This window comes from Dunckerocampus dactyliophorus, chromosome 1 (assembly GCF_027744805.1).
Source record: "Dunckerocampus dactyliophorus isolate RoL2022-P2 chromosome 1, RoL_Ddac_1.1, whole genome shotgun sequence".
In the NCBI taxonomy this organism is placed as follows: Eukaryota; Metazoa; Chordata; class Actinopteri; order Syngnathiformes; family Syngnathidae; genus Dunckerocampus; species Dunckerocampus dactyliophorus.
The window spans coordinates 23,191,485-23,209,930 of NC_072819.1; the positions used below are offsets into that span (position 1 = coordinate 23,191,485).

General features: G+C 42.4%; 1 protein-coding gene across 1 annotated transcript in view; it reads left to right on the forward strand.

Annotated features, from left to right (window-relative positions):
- The window catches only part of LOC129178098 (caspase-9-like), a 44,746-nt gene extending 33,798 nt beyond the window's left edge, over window positions 1-10,948 (forward strand). Inside the window, exons 10-11 of the mRNA XM_054769894.1 lie at window positions 9,184-9,224; window positions 10,881-10,948. Coding sequence (XP_054625869.1) covers window positions 9,184-9,224; window positions 10,881-10,908 — 69 coding nt within the window. The 3' untranslated portion in view covers window positions 10,909-10,948. The remainder of the gene's footprint in view (window positions 1-9,183; window positions 9,225-10,880) is intronic.
- Window positions 10,949-18,446: the final 7,498 nt, after the last annotated feature.

Genomic DNA, 18,446 nt, shown 5'->3' on the forward strand with positions numbered 1-18,446 from the left:
TAGATTATAAAATATATAATTACAGTGTACATTGGAACCTTGGATAGCGTCATTAATCCGTTCCATAAGGTCTGACTGTAACCAAGATGGATGCTAACCAAAACAATTTCTCCCCATAAGAAATAATGTAAACCCAATTATAATCATTCCAGAAAGCCAAAATGTTAACACAAAATCCATTTTTATAGATTTACAGTTATAGTTTTACATGCAGAAAACAATTCAAAATGCATATAAATGATGAATGAAACAGATAAATGAACATTTAAGGTTACTTCTACCGTTATTGAAGACGTGACTCACGATGTGGCAGGGAGATCAAAAGTTGGTGTCTGTGTTGAACTTGCTGCCACATCGTGTCTTTAGGAACAGTCACATTTTCAATAAATGTGTATGAATGCATAAAGTTGAGTTTAGATGACGTTATTATGTCTGTTTTGAGTGCTAGAGTTTGTATTTATTCAGTGTCAATAATTCATGCTAGCACACTGGCTGTCACCAACACGTCAAACAATGATTTGATAATCTTGTCTCTAACTAACTCTAGACTCGTACCAATGGTGAGTCTTTATGCATTTTGTGCTTTTAATTTGATGTTGTTAGAAGCTACTTTTCTGAAACTTTTGTTCAGTGCAGTCAGCCAAGATGGACTGCATAGCACATTTATTGTGAAGGCCATAAGTGTGTTGTTGGTAGTCGTCCTTTCTTCATGTTAAACTTTCACAGCGCGAGTGGTCATCTTAATAACACCCCTAAATATTGTGCTTCTAATTGCTAAATAAACAGCATGACACTACATTTATCCCACCAACCCCCCACCTCCACCACCCAAACAAGTACCATAAATACCTTGTCTTTAGGACGTCCACAGCGCCCGCCTGAGAGCACTGTGTGTTAGAAAGCTGCTGTGGAGGTCGGCCCTCTTTGCAGATTTCTGGGTTTGTGCGGCCGTACAAACCCTGCTGGACGCTGATCACTCCAGATTCTGTCAAACGCCAAGAGAGACGTTATTGATACGTAAGGAGGGTATGGGCAATGCTGTCTATTCTGGCCCTGTGATCATTGCAAGGTTTTGTCATACCATAACTTTTTACATCACCAAATTGGCTAATAGACAGTAGTTAGATTTAAAGTCATAAAGTCATACATTGAATCAGAAGCAGGAGCACTATGGTAGTGATACACTCTGCTACTCTGCTGCAGGGCTTGCCGCAAAAACACTCGTCAAAGATCTTCTATAATAGGGGTCTCCAACCACCGCGCCGCGAGAAACATTCAGACGGAATAAAAAAAAAATAAAAAATACATTTGTAAATAACTACATTGGACTTTGTAAATACTGGCCATTATTTTATTAAAAAAATAATATACAGTTAGAAATCCCACAGCTTTTGCGTGTTTATGTTGCTTGCTGCGAGTGGGGCATGTGCTAACTTTTTCCCATGCTGCACAGATATACAACTATACTGTATTTTTCCTATTTTTCTTTTCTCCCAAATACCGTGAGGGAATGCATATAGGTAACGTTTGATGACTTTATTGAGCGCTAATGTGCAAATTTGTTTGGTTCACAACTTCAACTTAATTCATGCTATTGCTAGCACGCTGCCCATTACCACACACATCAAACAGCGACATAAAATTGTCCATCCATCCATCTTCTATGCCGCTTCTCCTCATAAAGTTGTCTCTGAAAAACAAACTCCAGGCTTGTACTGGTGGATGGTGGGTCTGTGTTGTGTATTGTTGCTTTCAATTTGGTGCTCTTCCTGTCTTAGTTTTACACAATACACAATACGGTTGGAGATCACTGCTCTATATGATAGGAGTGCACTGAGTGCATCTTTTTGAAGAAGTAATGTTTTACAGCACCCTGCGACCCCAATGAGGATAAGCGGCATAGACAATGGATGGATGGGAGTTTTACAGCAGGCAGTGTTTAAAGTTTGGCCAGTAAAATAAACAACAAAAAAACAGGCTGTGTGCCAAAAACTGGGCCCCGTGCCGGAATTTGGACACACCTGATACAAAGGCGTAGCCACCATGACACATGCATGAAATTTGTCCCCGCAGTGGTATGCAAGTTTGCATGCTAATGAGTAAACATTCGTCGTAAACAGGTGTCAAGTACTGTATGTGTCGACTGTGCGGGGCTCTGTGCCAGTAAGCAAAGAAAAAATCTTAAATGTTCAAAATTTCTGGCACGCATAATCTCCATGCCACTTGCGAGAACTAGCCGTGAACGCAATGGTCTCCTCGTTAGCAATTACTACCCATGCTTTCCTTTTTCGAGTTAGGGTTATGCCTTCTTCTTTCTTTTTCTTCTCTCCTGGTCTACGGCAAGTACTGCAGCTGTGAAATAATATAGACAATTCTTCTTTTCTGCAATGAGAGCTTCTTCTCTGGAGTTCAGCATTTTGTAGGTAGGTCCCTTGCAAATAATGCCACGAATGTTTCATGGATGCGTTGGTGACAATGCATACCCATGCGGGAACAATGCGCGTCTTACGTACTATAGTGCGCAAACTAGTCTTGTCGCTTTTCAGGCATACCATTTAAATGACCCACACTGCCACGGCAAATTGCGGACAAAATTTGTGCAAGTGTGAGGGAAACACAGGAGTAAACCTCTCAATGTAAATTAATGTGGGAGGAAGACTGAAGTCCTACCACAGTTTAGGAGATGAACGTTCCCATTTCTTTCACAGGTGGTTGCACGCTCTGCAGAAAAAACTGTAGAAACCAATATGAATGTATGAACAAGGCAATACTTTAAATATATACATTTAAAAAAGGAGTGTGCAAACTTTTTCCACCCAATACAGAGGAACTGAAGGATTTGTGGGGGGCCACATTGATATATTGTGTGGGTTGATGATTCAAAAAACAATCCATGTACATCAATAAATGAAATATGAATATGTGAACAAGACCATGCTTTAAATGTATACATTTAAAAAAAGGAGTGTGCAAACTTTTTCCAACCAATACAGAATGTCGGGAGGGGGGGGAAATAAAGAAGTTTAACATTGCTATCAATGGGAGATTTGGCCGTGTTTCCGCTCTTCAAGGGGCAACACAAGCAAAGCCTCACACATTACATAAAAGTGGTAATATGTGATACCACTGATTTCATTTCCGATCTGATACTGAGTCAAATTCAGGTCGGTATTGGCGATACCGATCCGATACCGATACTTTGTGCAAATTCACCTAATGTGTCTGATAAATTTTTAAACATACGGTATTTCATACCATAGCATAAGGAATACAAGACATTTAATGAATGTATTAAGTAAATTATTAATTGAAATAAATTAATAATTTCAGAATTCATTTAAGTAATGTATTTATTGTGTATTTTATACCCTGAAGTATACTGAAGTAGCAGGATGGTTTACCATATAGCCAAGCTAATGTAGAACAACAGAACAATCAGAAGACAGAATCATATAAGATATGTGTAAATTATATTTTAAACAATAAAAATGTCAAATAAAACCATTATAGTAAATGATTAATTAGTAAGAACTACTAGAAGAATGAAAACTTTATTCACAATTCACTCATCGGTCAACTTTTCAACAGACAAATGACTGAAGTATCAAACGTATTAATATTTTGATTTGAGTATCGAATTTACAGCACGAAGAGCTGGTATTGGAAGTATCGATATCTCAGTATCGATCCGCACATCACTGCCTAAAAGTAACATTGTTTGAGACAGAATGAGTATTCCTCCAGGGCTGCACGGTGGCCGAGTGGTGAGCGTGTTGGCCACACAGTCAGGAGATCGGGAAGACCTCTCCGCTTGCAAGTTTGCATGTTCTCCCCATGCGTGGGTTTTCTCCGGGTACTCCGGTTTCCTCCCACATTCCAAAAACATGCATGTTAGGTTAATTGGAGACTCTAAATTGTCCATAGGTATGAATGTGAGTGTGAATGCTTCTTTGTTTATATGTGCCCTTCTGATTGGCTGGCGACCAGTCCAGGGTGTACCCCGCCTCTTGCCCAAAGTCAGCTGGGATAGGCTCCTGCATACCTCCGCGACCCCCCCTCGTGAGTATTCCTCCACCCCGCTTTCCCCCTCCCCTGGTGCAAGTCTTTGAGTTCTTATGTTGTAAAGTGTGCTTATTTGTGTCTATGTTGCCACATTTTTTTTTCTAGTCCCACACTGTACTCCCCCATAACAGCATAGTTTGGAGTTGTTGTTTTTTTTCCTCCTCCCCTCTCCTCTTTATTTGCTCACTTGCCACTACTCATCAACGCAGAGGGTCGATTGTTTGGCCACTGGATTCCGGATGCTGAGGTGCCACTGTATATATATGGTTCTGGACATGTCTAAATATGCATTTGTCTGTTTTATTCTTTGTTATTATATTTTGCTCAATTTTACCCTGTTTTTATTTTTTTTTTACCTGTTTTTCACCTTGGAGACCATTAGGTTGTAAGGTGCTTTGATTTGATTTGATTTATGCAGTGCACCAGTTCAAATCTAGCTGAGAGATGCTTAATAGCCTACTACCTACTTACCTTCACACGTGTAAGCAACTTCCAGGTACTTGTAGGTGCCCCCACAGGGGTCTCCGAAGACCGCGTTGCTTGCTCTGATGGTGCAACTGTTTTTCCCATTGCAACTGTTGAACAAAGAGGAAATGTCAGCTTACAGGAAATGCACACATTTTGTTCAAAATGTCCACCCATCACACGTGTCAAATCTTTTTCTTACACATACAAATTAAAGCTAGTTCCACAGCTAGTTCGTCATGGCTGGCCATTAACTAATTTTTGCAAATTTACTGTTCGCTTTCAAAAATCGAACAATGTAGAGCATAATTACAAACAATACTGTATACAGTATAACATACTTAAGCAAACTGGATGAATCATGTCAGGGACCCTTTAACGCCCCGCCCTCTTTACTATTTAGGTAACTAAATGCTCCGACTATAGTTACAGCATTCACGTTATATGTTTTTGCACAAAGTAACAGGAATCAAAACAAAAATATGCCCATTTCTACTACCTAATTACTTTGCATTTTTATCTCTATCCCACAAAATGTGGAGTAAATTCTTGCAAGATATGGTTTCTGCTGTCTTCCCCAAGCATGCAATAGTACCTGTTAGCAACGACTGGAGAAGAGCTCATGCATTTGTCGTTTTGGACCTGAGATGAAGGTCTTTTGTATATGCATGTGGTCTTGTCACGGCGTCCGAAGTTGGACTCATGGACAGATATAACTTGTCCTGCATCTGATGAAAAGAAGAGACAATTGTGATGTAAGCAGGAAGGAAATGAGGGGCGGCCAAGACATCCAAACAAGTACTCAAGAATATTGAAAATACGTAGATCAGGAGTGTCCAAACCGTTTCCACTGAGGGCCGCATACCGAAAAATTGAAAGATGCCCGAGGACCACTTTGACATTGTTTGTACATTAACGATGCCATAACCAAACCGATGCAGGTCAATACATGCTACGCTATCTGAATAAAACATCTGCATCTTAGCTTTGTAATTTAGATGACAAAGAAATTAATGTAATATGAAATCGTATATCTGATTAAAAACGAATTCATGTTATTTTTAGAATCTGTGGCCATACTTTGGACAACACTGACATATACAGATCAAATCAAATCTAGATAAAACATAGATATAAGTCAATCTTACCACAAGACAAATGTGCCAAAGAGTCCTCACACGCCAAGACGCTAACTGAACAAATCAAATAAAACAGGTTAGCTATCATGTCATCCACACTGTTGACTACATACGTGCTGGAGTTTCCACACATACTGGTGCTTTCTGGCACGCAGGTGAAGTTGGTCTCCAAATATTTGTAGATGCCTTGGCATGGATCAGAAGTACGGAAAACAGCCATGTTCAGTTCACAGCTTTTCTTGCCATTGCATCTGCAGACATAATCATAAAAGATATGTGATACGGCAGAAGAAACAAAAAGGCGCTGCTACAACATGTCTGGTGTGCAACACAGTCATTGTTAGAAAATAGTCATATACTATGTTTACATGCAGTCAACATTCGGGTTAAGGTCAATATTCCAGTTTCTGAAACATTCGGAATAACCCGTTTTCATGCGCGACGTGAACAAAAAAAAACTGCACAGACAGTTGATGCCCTTCGTGAAGCTATCTTCACCATTTGGAGCAATGTTCCCACTAGCCTCCTGGACACACTCACATCATGCATGCCCAAACAAATTTGGGCATGCCAGGTTGCTCCTCAGACTGTCCAGGAGCTCATTGATGCCCTGGTCCAGATCTGGGAGGAGATCCCCCCAGACACCATCCGTAGTCTCATTAGGAGCATGCCCCGACGTTGTCAGGCATGCATACAAGCACGTGGGGGCCACACAAACTACTGAGAATCATTTTGAGTTGCTACAATGACATTTTAGCCAAATGGAGCAGTGTGCTGCATCATTTTTTCACTTTCATTTTTGGGGTGTCTTTGATTTCCCCCCTCTATAGGGTGATCATTTTCATTTCTATCAAATTATGTGGCATCATTTTGTTACTAATACATCACCCACTTATTATCAGGAAAGATATTCAAGATCATTTTTCCCCCAGTTTAGATCTGATGTGTTTTCAAAGTGTTCCTTTAATTTTTTGGAGCAGTATATACATACTGGCGAACCGGATTCAAATGCTTGGCGGTCCGAATGTGGCCCCTGGGCCGTAGTTTGCTCACTCCATATATTTTGATACATATATGGGGAAATATATATGGCCGTAGTTTGCCCACCCCATATATATAGAAACATATATGGGGTGGGCAAACTACGGCCCAGGGGCCACATTCGGACCGCCGAGCATTTGAATCCGGTTCGCCAGTTGCTTCCAAAATATTTAATTTTAACTTTTAGCATAGAAGCTGGCAAAATAACTTGCAAGTAGTCAGAGTCAGTCAATGGGAGACAACCTTTTGATGGTTTAAGGAGCTTTTCACATTTTCCAAACAAACACAAGCCAACAAATATGTGACACACAACTTCATTTTCCCCAAGGCAGGCGCCCAGACCATCAATAAAGTTCTATCTAATCTAATCTAATAATGCTTTCCAAAAAAGGGCGATGTGTACCTTGTCTTGAGGACGTCCACAGCGCCTGTCTGAGAGCACTGTGTGTTAGCAAGCTGCTGTGGAGGTCGACCCTCTTTGCAGGTTTCTTGGTTTGTTCGGCCATACAAACCCTCCTGGATGCTGATCACTCCAATTGCTGTCACATGACGAGAGAGACGTTATTGATACATAAGGACTCGACCTGTGTTAGGTATTATTACTATTATACTTTAAGTTTCAGTCTAATAGCGCAGCGTATTGCTGTTCTAATAACTTTGCATAAAGGCCTTCACTACACACACACACCCACATAGCGCAATCAGAGTTGCACAACACTTACATACGACTGATGAGAAGTGGCAGATACACAACAGATGCATTGTCGTCACTCACTCACACACGCTTAACTTTCTCTTTTACACAAACTTAACGTTCACCTAATAGATACAACTGAATACAACTGTTGTATAGACTCTGTGTACTTTCATTCTGGGCTCTTTGTCGAACTTCATTGTGGGTGCTAGAGTCCAGCACAGTAACCAAACATATTGCCCTTACATTTTACTCCAATTTGAAAACCTTTTCACTTGTATGATCATTGACTTCTTCTCCGATAGCAATGCAGTCCAAAGAACCGGAAAGAAAGGCTAAAAAAAAGAAGTAGCTTTTACAAGTGCGATGCTGTCTAGTCTGGAATTCTGTCTATCCATTTGTATATTGCATCCACACAAAGTTCTGTCACGCTTAATTATTTTTACGCCACCAAATTGGCTAATATAGAAATAAAGTCATACAGTCATCCCTTGCTTCATCGCGGTTAGAATATCGCTCCCTCCGTCTATCGCGGTTTTTCAAAAATAAAAATTCTTGCACTCTGCTGTGGAGCCCGCGTACCACACACTCAAGCAGTACGTGAGTACATGCGGTAGAAGGTCAGGAGCAGCTTCTGGTCCAGATTGTTCTTCCTGAGGACACGCAGGAAGTGAAGACGCTGCTGAGCCTTCTTCACTAGGGCCTTGATGTTGGGGGTTCACGTATGGTCGGCAGACATGAGCGTGCCCGGAAATTTGAAGGTGAGGAGAGGGGTGTGAAGTCCAGTTTGAGTTCTTTTGTCTTTTGGACGTTCAGGCTCAGGTTGTTGTGCATCTGTACAACGTCTGTAATGCGTCTGTAATGTTACATTGATGAGACATGACATTAAATAAGATTATTTTCTCACTGCATGGAGTCAGCCATGGAATGTCCGACATGGCATAGTGAAAAAAAGTTCTCTTCCCATTCCATATGAAAGTGGTACATGTTTGGCTTCATTTGGTCCTTCTTCCCCACTCTGAAAGACTTTGTTCAGTTTAGAATAAGTGAGGAGAGGATAACCATTTAGTTCGGTAGCTTGCTATGCTAGCGGCTGCCGTCACTTATATCCCTGCAGTGATCCTGTAGCCTGTGGAATGTCATGTAAACTAAGAATAATAGGAGTGTAAAGGTGACTGAAGGGGTGTTATTTAATGTCTTCAGGGCTCTAATAATGTTTTAAAAACTTATTTAGAAAGTCACAAACAGGTTTTCCATGCTCTAACTATGAAAATATTCTGTTCATTAATATCGAATCCTACTTCAAAATTCACTTATTGCGGTTGGGTCCGGAACCAATTAACCGCGATAAACAAGGGGCGGCTGTACATTGAATCAGAAGCATATATGACATATTGTGTTTGTAAGGACCTAAAGCATAAACTACTTCAAGATCCTCGATGTGACAGGAGCACTATGCTGTTTTTAAAGACATAATGTTCTACAACAGGCAGTGTTTAAAAATATGTTTTTAGAATAGGCTGAAGGCCAGCATGAAAAAACCTTTCTGGACTTACCATGATCAAAAAGTCTTATGCCTTCTGAGAAGGGTGTTAAAGTTAAAGCTTTGACCTGAACTAGTTGTTCGAAAATATAATATGTAATGTGCATGTAATAAAAATGCAATAAAAACAATTACAAATACAAATACAAATACAAATCCCGTTTTTCCAGTTTAACTCGTTTGTGAAGATTGAAGTCCTACCACAGTTTAGGAGATGAACGTTGTCTCTGTCGTCACAGGTGGTTGCACGCTCAGCAGAAACACCTGTAGAGACCAATGTGTAAGTATGAACAAGGCAATGTCTTAAATATATACTGTACATTTACAAAGACCACATACAGAAAAACTGAAGGATGCAGAGGGCCACTTTGATACTTTTTATGCATTAAAATTTTAAAAGACAATGTAGATCAATAAATGTTAAGCCACACCACAAACATCCACATCTTAGCTTTGTGTTATAGGTAACAAAGCAAATTAGTGTAACATCTAATAATATATCTATAATAATTCGGCATGTTCGATAATATCCCCCACCGATATTATCGGCCCACCGATATTATAATATTGGCATAAAAATGTGATATTGGTAGATATCGGTATTGTGTTTTTTTCCCAATAATGAAAAAACAATTCGCATTCAAACAAACAACATGAACTTTGATAGTCACCTGGTTTCAAATGGAAACATGTTGCTATCAGCACTGGAAAAAGAACATAGCACTGTCAGTTTTACATTTCAACAAGACATCAGTGACGTGCAGTCAGGGGAGGCATGTGAAGCGCTTCTCTGAACCCCCCCATTAAAAAACACATTTTTAAAATAAAATAAATATTAACATTTGAGTGTTAAAATGTATTATAAATATATTTTCTGTGTGTGTCCAATCGTTGTTAACGTTTTATTAAAAATCGCGGAATTTACACATTTTCTGACCAAATACAGGGCGTCTCTTCTCGGCCTGATGTGCAATGCCTACCAGCTGCGTATACACAGTGAATGCACTGAGTTGGATGAGCAACCTGTCAGTTGTCATGAGCTGTGGTGCTGCTTTGCTGCCCTCTACCTGTCATGTGTTGCAGTACACTGCTGATTGGCCTGGGAGGAGCTCTTCACACACCTGCAAGCAATCACCTGGATTCCCTATACTCTGTCATTGCGCTCACCAGTTGCCAGATTGTTTCCTGACCCGCGCCTGTTGCCTGCGCCTCCCTGCCTTGTGTACCTTGTGCACCCGCTTTCTGGTCTACACTTCCTGTATTGTTAGTATTGCTATTCCCCTGTGTGGCTTTTTCCAGCAGTGGCGTTTTGTGTTTTTGAGTTTTGGTTCCTACCTGGTTCTCGGCAGCCACCATGTAAGTGCCCCCGTTTTCCTGCTTGAGTTCAGTTCATTTTTGCATTCTTCTCCTGCTAGTTACATGGTAGCAGCATTTTTTGTCTAGATTTTTAAAATCATTTTTCCCATCGCTAGGCCCGGTAGTTTTTGGTTGTACTTTGGCATTTTGTGTTTGCTATTTTTGTATTAACTGTATTATAATAAGTTGTTTTTTTTGTTTTTTTTTACACAGATCTCTGCTTCTCTGCATTTTGGGATTTCTACTGCTGGCGGTCCGCCAGTTCATGACAGAAGTATAGAATATGAAAATATTTTTTGCCAGAAATTTGTGCTTTTTTTCTAATAACAAGCTAAAAAACATAATTTTATTATTTTTCAACAACAGATTAAGAATATTTGTCTTAAATTCAAGAATAAAACTGGTTTCTAAACTTTATAAATTTAAGAATGGACACACACACAAAATAAATGTAAAGATTTGCTGATTTCGGACCAAAGTGAAGGCTGCACAGCATATTTCATAGAACAGACCAAGATGGTCACCCAGGCGACCGCCACCCAAAGCACAATGCACCAGACCCTTATGCTTGCCCCCACAGACCAAGAGTTATTCAGAAGACCTTATGAATAAACACAAGAGGAGGGACAGCACCTCGCCCGGATGTGGGATACCGGGGCCTGGATCCAGGCCTGGGGGAGGGGCTCGCAGGTGAGTACCCGGTGGTCGGACCCTCACCCGTGGGTCAAGCCACACGGGGTTCCCCCCTGACCCCACCCCCAAACCCCCGTAGACCCGCCACCTTCCTAACGCATGATAGCTTTATTGACTCTACAAATTGTAAGAAAATAGAATAATACCCCTACATGTAGCATCTGTAAAAACTTTTTTGCTTAAATCTTGCCTCGTGAAAGCAAATTTTATCTCAACTTAAGAATTTTCTAAGAGCATTTGGTTTACTTCTTACCTTGTAATAAGAACATTTTACTTAAATTTAGCTCTGTGACTAATTAAGAACAACTTGCTTATTTTAGGACTCATTGTATTCTTAAAAGTCACAAGAAAAAATATTCTAGTTATAAGAATTCTAGCCAAGCAAATTTTGCTTACCCCATTGGCAGAATTTTTTTTCTTGAAATAAAAGTTGTCTCATTTTAATATAATTTGGGCTTCTTTCAAGTATGGCTGTTTTTGCAGTGAAGGTACTGTATAGAATACAATAGAATACTCACACAGTGTTGAGCTGAGTTTAAGGCAGAGCATGATTCAGGTGATCCAGTCAAGGCTGATCTGCATGTGATGGAAGAAGGACCACTCTTTATATCAGCGCAGGACCCTGTACAACCTGTCAATCAAACACCACGCCCATTCACTGCTCTGCCTTGACTTGCAAAAATCCAAACTATGTAAATGATGATTTTTGAAATGGACCATATTCTTAAATGTGGTTCAGATTTTTATTTAATTTTTTTTTCAATCATATTAATGTATCACTTTAACCACAATGCAATCAGTGTGGTTTCTACAACTTACTGTGTGTTGTCACAGACAGCAGTGACTCACTACAGGTAATGCATTTTAATATCGTGCAAAATGTATTCAATTTCAGTAGTTCAAATAAGACTAAGTGACTAGTCAAAGTTTGCAGTTAATTTTTTTTTATTAGTGTGAATCAGTAGTTTACAATATTCATCTTTTTGACAATTTTTTAAAACATTTTATGAGATACTGAAATTGGGGTTTTTACTAACTGTACACTGTAATTGTCCAAATTATTAAGATTCAAGATTCAAGAGTTTTATTGTCATATGCATAGTAAAACAGGCAGTTATACCATGCAATGAAATTCTTATTCTGTTCATTCTCCCAAGAAAAGAAAGAAAACAACAAGCAACAACAACAGAAGAATTGCATTCATGTAATAAGTCATTCCGTGTGTAGTGAATCTGTAGAATATAAGAGGTTTCAGAGTTTTAGCATCAAGAGTTTCACATTTTTGAGCCGTTTTACAAACAAGAAACACCAGATCCCGGAACGCAGTCCAGCAGCAATTAAAAGTGGATGGACTCGTTTTGTCTTCAACCACCAGGGGCCTCACTGATAAAATTGTGTGTGGAAATCTGACGAAAAGTCTGCATATGCCAGAAACCCAAAATGTGCGTACAAAAATATTCAGACGTAAAAAATTTTTTTCGCAACTTGTCCACCTTGAAGAGAAGTGCATGTACGCAAATCCGCCTCAAGTTACGCCCTTTCCACGCCTGTACTTCACCATAGAAGGCCCATGCAAAGTGACTCATGAATGCAGTGTCCATATTTAAAGAGCGTTGATTGAATAGGACACACGGCTTGTGGGAAGACGACGAAGATGAAGAAGCGGACTTTCACAGAAATGGAGGTGGAAATCCTGGAAAAGGTATAATATTTGGAAGACACAGCAGTGGCAAACAAATAAAACAAAGATTGAGTGACAGCATGTCCGCTGCCATCTGTGTGAATGGAGCAGGGCCAATGAGGAGAAACAAAAACGGTCCCATTTCAAGGCACACATTTCCATTTTTAATGAGGATGTTTGTACATTTTTCCGAATTGATACCACTGTTTAGATTAATATAAACTTACCAAAATCTGTTTCATTTAAAGGTGGCCGCAAAGACTCGAAACAGGGATGAAGTTATGATATAAGTTATTGCTGTAATTCCAGACGGATATTTTATAAATATTTAACTGAATCAAACTATTAGGTAAAGTATAATTATTTTATGATGAACTAATGTGTGTTATTTCAAAGCACAGCAAAAGAAAAGCCCATCATTTGTTGAAAAGGAAAGCGCAAGTATATGCACACGGTCTACTATCCACACAAATAAAGGCAGTGCGTGGTAAGTAAATGTTGCTATTAATGACATACATTAAGTAACGAACAACTGTCTTATTTCAAATTAGGCGTATTAGCTCTGTGTTTTGTAAACTTAAACCCTATACAATCATGTAATTGACAATCTGATGTTTGTTATATTAATCAAACACAATGTTGTGATTATAAAATAAAATGATGAAGTATTCAAGCGCTGAGTTGTGTTTTTCATATGTGTTTTAGTCGTGAAACTGTATGCTCGTACGTAGTGATGTTTATTTTAAATGACAAATGATATCCATCGGTGTCATGTAAAATAACACTTTCCACAAATGTTTCAAGTCAATAACAGATGTTTTCATGCAATGACGGATAAAATTGTATTCGCTTCGATTAGCTTGCATGTTTATTTCTAACAAATTATTTCACCTCACCACTTAAAATGTGCGTCGCCTCCCAGATCCGAACCCATGCGGTGTGATGTTGTTGGCCTTCTGTGCGAACCACAGTTTGTCCATCACAAACACCATGTTCGAACTTAAGGATGTCCACAAGTGCACATGGCACCAGGACACCCTGGGCCGCAGGTCGATGATCGACTTTGTAGTCGTATCTGATGATATCTGATGATACGACTACCTCAGAAAGGGGAAGCAGTGTCCGGTCCACACTGTTTACAGTGGGGACGGGGGCCTGCTGACCTCGACTGAGGATATAGTCGGACGGTGGAAGGAATACTTTGAGGCCCTTCTCAATCCCACTGACATACCTTCCATAGAGGAAGCAGAGTCTGAAGACACAAACGTGGACAGTTTGCTGAGGTATCTGGGGTAGTCAAAACGCTCCCCAGTGGCAAAGCTCCGGGAGTGGACGAGTTTCGCCCCGAATTCCTCAAGCCTGTGGATGTTGAGGGACTGTCTTGGCTGACACATCTCCAAAAAGTGCCAACGACAAAGGTGGCGTACCGATGCACACATTCTCACATCAAGTTGTGTTTTTATAGGTAGTGTACTTTGCGTTGAATACGGCGTACGCAACTTTTCGGCCCCATTTTGTGTGTACGCAAGTGTTATAGATGAGGCCCCAGGTTGTTTAAAATTGACAACGGCTGGGCGACTTGTTTCGACAAATAGAATACATTGAGGAGGCCAATCCTGGTCCTTAAAGGGTCACCCTTTTGTTTCTCCCTTCAAAGTTCAAATAACACCATTATCAGTCGCCCTTTTTTTTACTCGCCAAGAGTCTGCTTTTAATAAAAAAATATTTCTCTGCATTTCACTCCAGCTACCTAAATTCAGGCCCGAGGGCCAAATCCTGCTCGTGCTGCAATTTCATCCGGCCCGTGCAGCTGTTTGGAAAATAGCATTGAGTTGGCCTACCTCACGGATCTCATCAAAGGGCATAATTAAGCGACTCCTCCGGTATTAACTACTCTTCAGGCATTTTAATTTTAAAAGTGGAAACAATATTGTATATAGCACAAAAATCACAACCATTCTTAATAAGGGTGCCAGATTCAGAACAAAAGTCAATAATTAACTGTACACAACTAAAAATGGCAGCACTTTAACTATTACACCCTGTCTGAACAAAATAACACTTTAAAGAGGCTTAAGACAGTCAAAAATGATCCTTTTAACGACAGCATTGTCATGTTCCACAGGACAGGAGTGAGCACTTCCTGTCCTGTGCTCTTCTTTTGGTGCGCTGCACTTCCTGCTGGGGGGAAGCTGCAACCGTTTCACCCCAGTGGTATGTTGCACAGTTGGCCACAATTGCAGTTAGTGGGGTTTAAAAGCCCAGCACTGTCTCAGGTATGGCGCTGGTTCATTGGTTCATTGCTCCTTGTCTATGTGTGCCTCGCCTGTGCGGTTACCGAGACGGTTGCTTACCTGTCTTCCGTGTGTGTTTTCACAGAGCGTTTTTCCTCTGTCGGTTTTTGTTGTTTTTTCTATACCTGCGATTAAAGTATTTTTATTTTCTACCCCCGCATTCTGTCTCCGCATCCCGGGGGTCAAGCACTCGACAGCTCATCGCCTCATGACATAATCAAGCAGCCAAGAATGACCCATGGCCACTAAATATGAGCGCATCCTGTGGGACCATGAGGCACCTGGTGGTCTCCTGGCACGTCTCCGGAAGCCAAAGGCCTGGACCACTCAGCTGTGCAAGCCTATCGGACTCAAAACCCACCTCCAGCCTTTTCTCCACCCTTCTTGCTCTCTTGAGGATGTCTGGAATCTGTACCTTGAGGGAGGGCTATGGTCAGCTGTGCTTCCCCAGCCGCACAGCTTCCGGGTCCGGCCACAGTGACAACACTTGACCGTGGCCACGTGACTGAGGTCAGGTCATCTCACCCACTACCTGTTCACGCGGGGCCGAGGTTGGATCACCTTCGGCTCTGGCTCCACCATTGGCCGAGACCAAGTCCGCACCCGCCGCAGCTCAAACCTTGGCCGAGAGCAAGCCTGCACGCGCTGCAGCTCCACCCGCGGCCATGAGCAAGCTTGCCGCGGCTCCACCCGCGGTTGAGAGCAAGCTTTCACCCACCGCAGCTCCACCCTCAGCCGAGAGCAAGCCTACACCCGCCGCAGCTCCACCCGCAGCCATGAGCAAGCTCGCCGCGGCTCCACCCGCTGTTGACAACAAGCCTTCACCCACTGAAGCTCCACCCTCGGCCGAGAGCAAGCCTTCACCCTCTGCAGCTCCACCTGCGGCCCTGAGCAAGCCTGCACCCATCAAAGCTCCACCCTCAGCCGAGAGCAAGCCTGCAACCATCGCAGCTCCACCCTCAGCTGAGAGGTCAGGTCAGGTGTTGCCGATGAGCTCTCTGGAGGTGTCATGGGCCTTTTAGTGGGCGTATCATCGAAACATGGAAAAGCTGACTAGTTTGGTTAGGGTTCATTGATAATTACAGCTGTGTGTCATCTGCATAGCAGTGGAAGTCAATAGAGTGTTTTGTAATGATACTGCCTAACGGGGATGTATAGAGGATGAAGAATACAAGTACTGGGACAGAACCCTGTGGGATGCCATGACTGACCTTCACATGTCTGGATTCCTTTTTACTAATGGATACAACCTACAGGAGATCTGACAAATAGGACTGAAACCATTTTAATGCAGGTCCTTTAATGCCAAGGGCATGCTCTTATCTCCGTATTACGATTTGGGGATCAATTGTGTTAAATGCTGCTCTAAGGTCTAATACAACTGTGACGATGTCGAGGGGTTTGGACCCCAGAAGCAGAGGCACGCAGCTTTAGGAGCAGTTCAACACTTTTAATACAAGTCTGCAGGCAAAATCCAAAGAACAACAGAAGGCGATGGTGTATAAAAGGCAAAAATAGGAGTCACCATGAAGTAGTCAAAAAAACAACAGAAGGAGCTGGCTGGGTAGCTGGGAAGCAGCTGGGCTAGCCTGGCTAAAACTGGAGACTAGGAGTGCTGTCTGGCAGCGTAGTAGGAGTCCACGTGTGTGCAGACGGCGGTAGTCAGAAACAAAGAACCAGCAGCGTCCGGCTGCAAGCAGTCATCTTAAATGGAGGACGAGTAATCAGCTACAGGTGTGCCCAGGGTCCCCGCATCCAGCCCACTCAAGGGGTAACTGCAAGAGAAAACACAAGCCAGGAGAAGACAGGGACTAGAGCCACATAGAGAGAGAGAAGGCCACTGACGAACATGGCAGTACCCCCCCCCCCCCCCCCCCCCCCTTAATGGACGCCACCCGGCGGCTTACCTGGCTTCTCTGGGAATTAGAATATAAAAGTCTGAGAGGAGAGTGGGGTCCAGAATGAGGGACCGGGAGATCCACGAGCGGTCCTCAGGGCTGTACCACTCCCAGTCCACCAAATACTGGAAACTCTGCCCCTTCTTCTCACATCCAAAATGGCCTTGACTGTAAATGCTGGGTGGCCGCCAACCAGCCTGGGAGGAGGAGGAGGCACCTCCGGAGGGCTACGGGTGCTGGAGGCGATGGGCTTCAGGAGGGAGACGTGGAATGCCGGGTGTATCCTGAGGGATTCTTGGAGGCGGAGCTGAGCAGAGGAGGGGTTCAGGACACGTTCAACGGGGTAAGGGCCGATGTATCTGGTTTGAAGCTTCTTTGATTCGGTGTGGAGAGGTAAGTCGTGGGACGATAGCCACACCCTTTGTCTCGGCTTGTACTCTGGAGCGGTCGAGCGGTGGCGGTTGGCTAAACGCTGATTGCGTTCGGAAGTCCGTGCGAGGGCTGCCCGCGTGTTGCGCCAGGTAAGGCGAACGCGGCGAAGGTGTGCAGCAACAGAGGGAACTTCCGACTCCAGCGAAGGGAACGCCGGGGTTTGGTACCCATAAGCCACGTGAAATGGCGAGAGGCCCGTGGCAGAGCTGACGAGGGTGTTGCGGGCGTATTCAATCCAGGTTAAATTGAAGGACCAAGAAGCGGGTTGTTCAAGATTCAAGATTCAAGATTCAAGCGTGTGTTGCATGCGGAGTGTGTGAGTGCTTCGTTGAGAAGCCTGATGGCCTGTGGGTAAAAGCTGTTTGCCAGTCTTGTGGTCCTGGACTTCAAACTCCTGTTGCGTCTGCCTGACAGTAGGAGTGTGAATAATGAGTGTTGTGGATGTGTGCTGTCCTTGATGAGGCTGTGTGTTCTTCGTAGGACTCTAGTTTTATAAATGTCTTGCAGTGAGGGGAGGGCTGCCCCAACAATGTTCTGTGAGGTCTTGATCACCCGCTGGACTGCCTATCACGTGTTGTACAGTTACCGTACCGACAAGTGATGGAGGCGTTAAGGACACTTTCGATAGTGCTCCTGTAGAAGCAACTAACAACTGCCAAATTTCCTCAGTCTCCTCAGGAAGTACAGTCTCCTTTGGGACGTCTTGATGATTTGTTGGGTGTTGTGAGACCAGGTGAGGTCCTCGCTGATGTATGTGCCAGGGAACTTGAAGGTTTTCACCCTCTCCACCTCAGTCTCATCAATAAACAGGGGTCTATGCGGCTCCTTTTCCCTTGTTCTTGGATCAATGATCATCTCTTTGGTCTTCTCTGTATTGAGAAGGAGATTGTTAGAAAGTTGTCATATGCTTCCTCCACATCTTTTGCACTGTAGACCCTCTTTGTTCTTCTAGATCCTTCTTTAAGGCACAGATGCTGTCCTCTGTACGCAGTCTTTGAAAGGTCTTTTTTCCTCCACCTGTCTTTTATTATAATGTTCATTGTAAATTGTAAACACTGGAAGATGATCACTGATGTCACTAATTAGCAGGCCACTGATGGTATTGTTATCAAAGTCATTGGTGAATATATTGTCGATAAGTGTGGCAC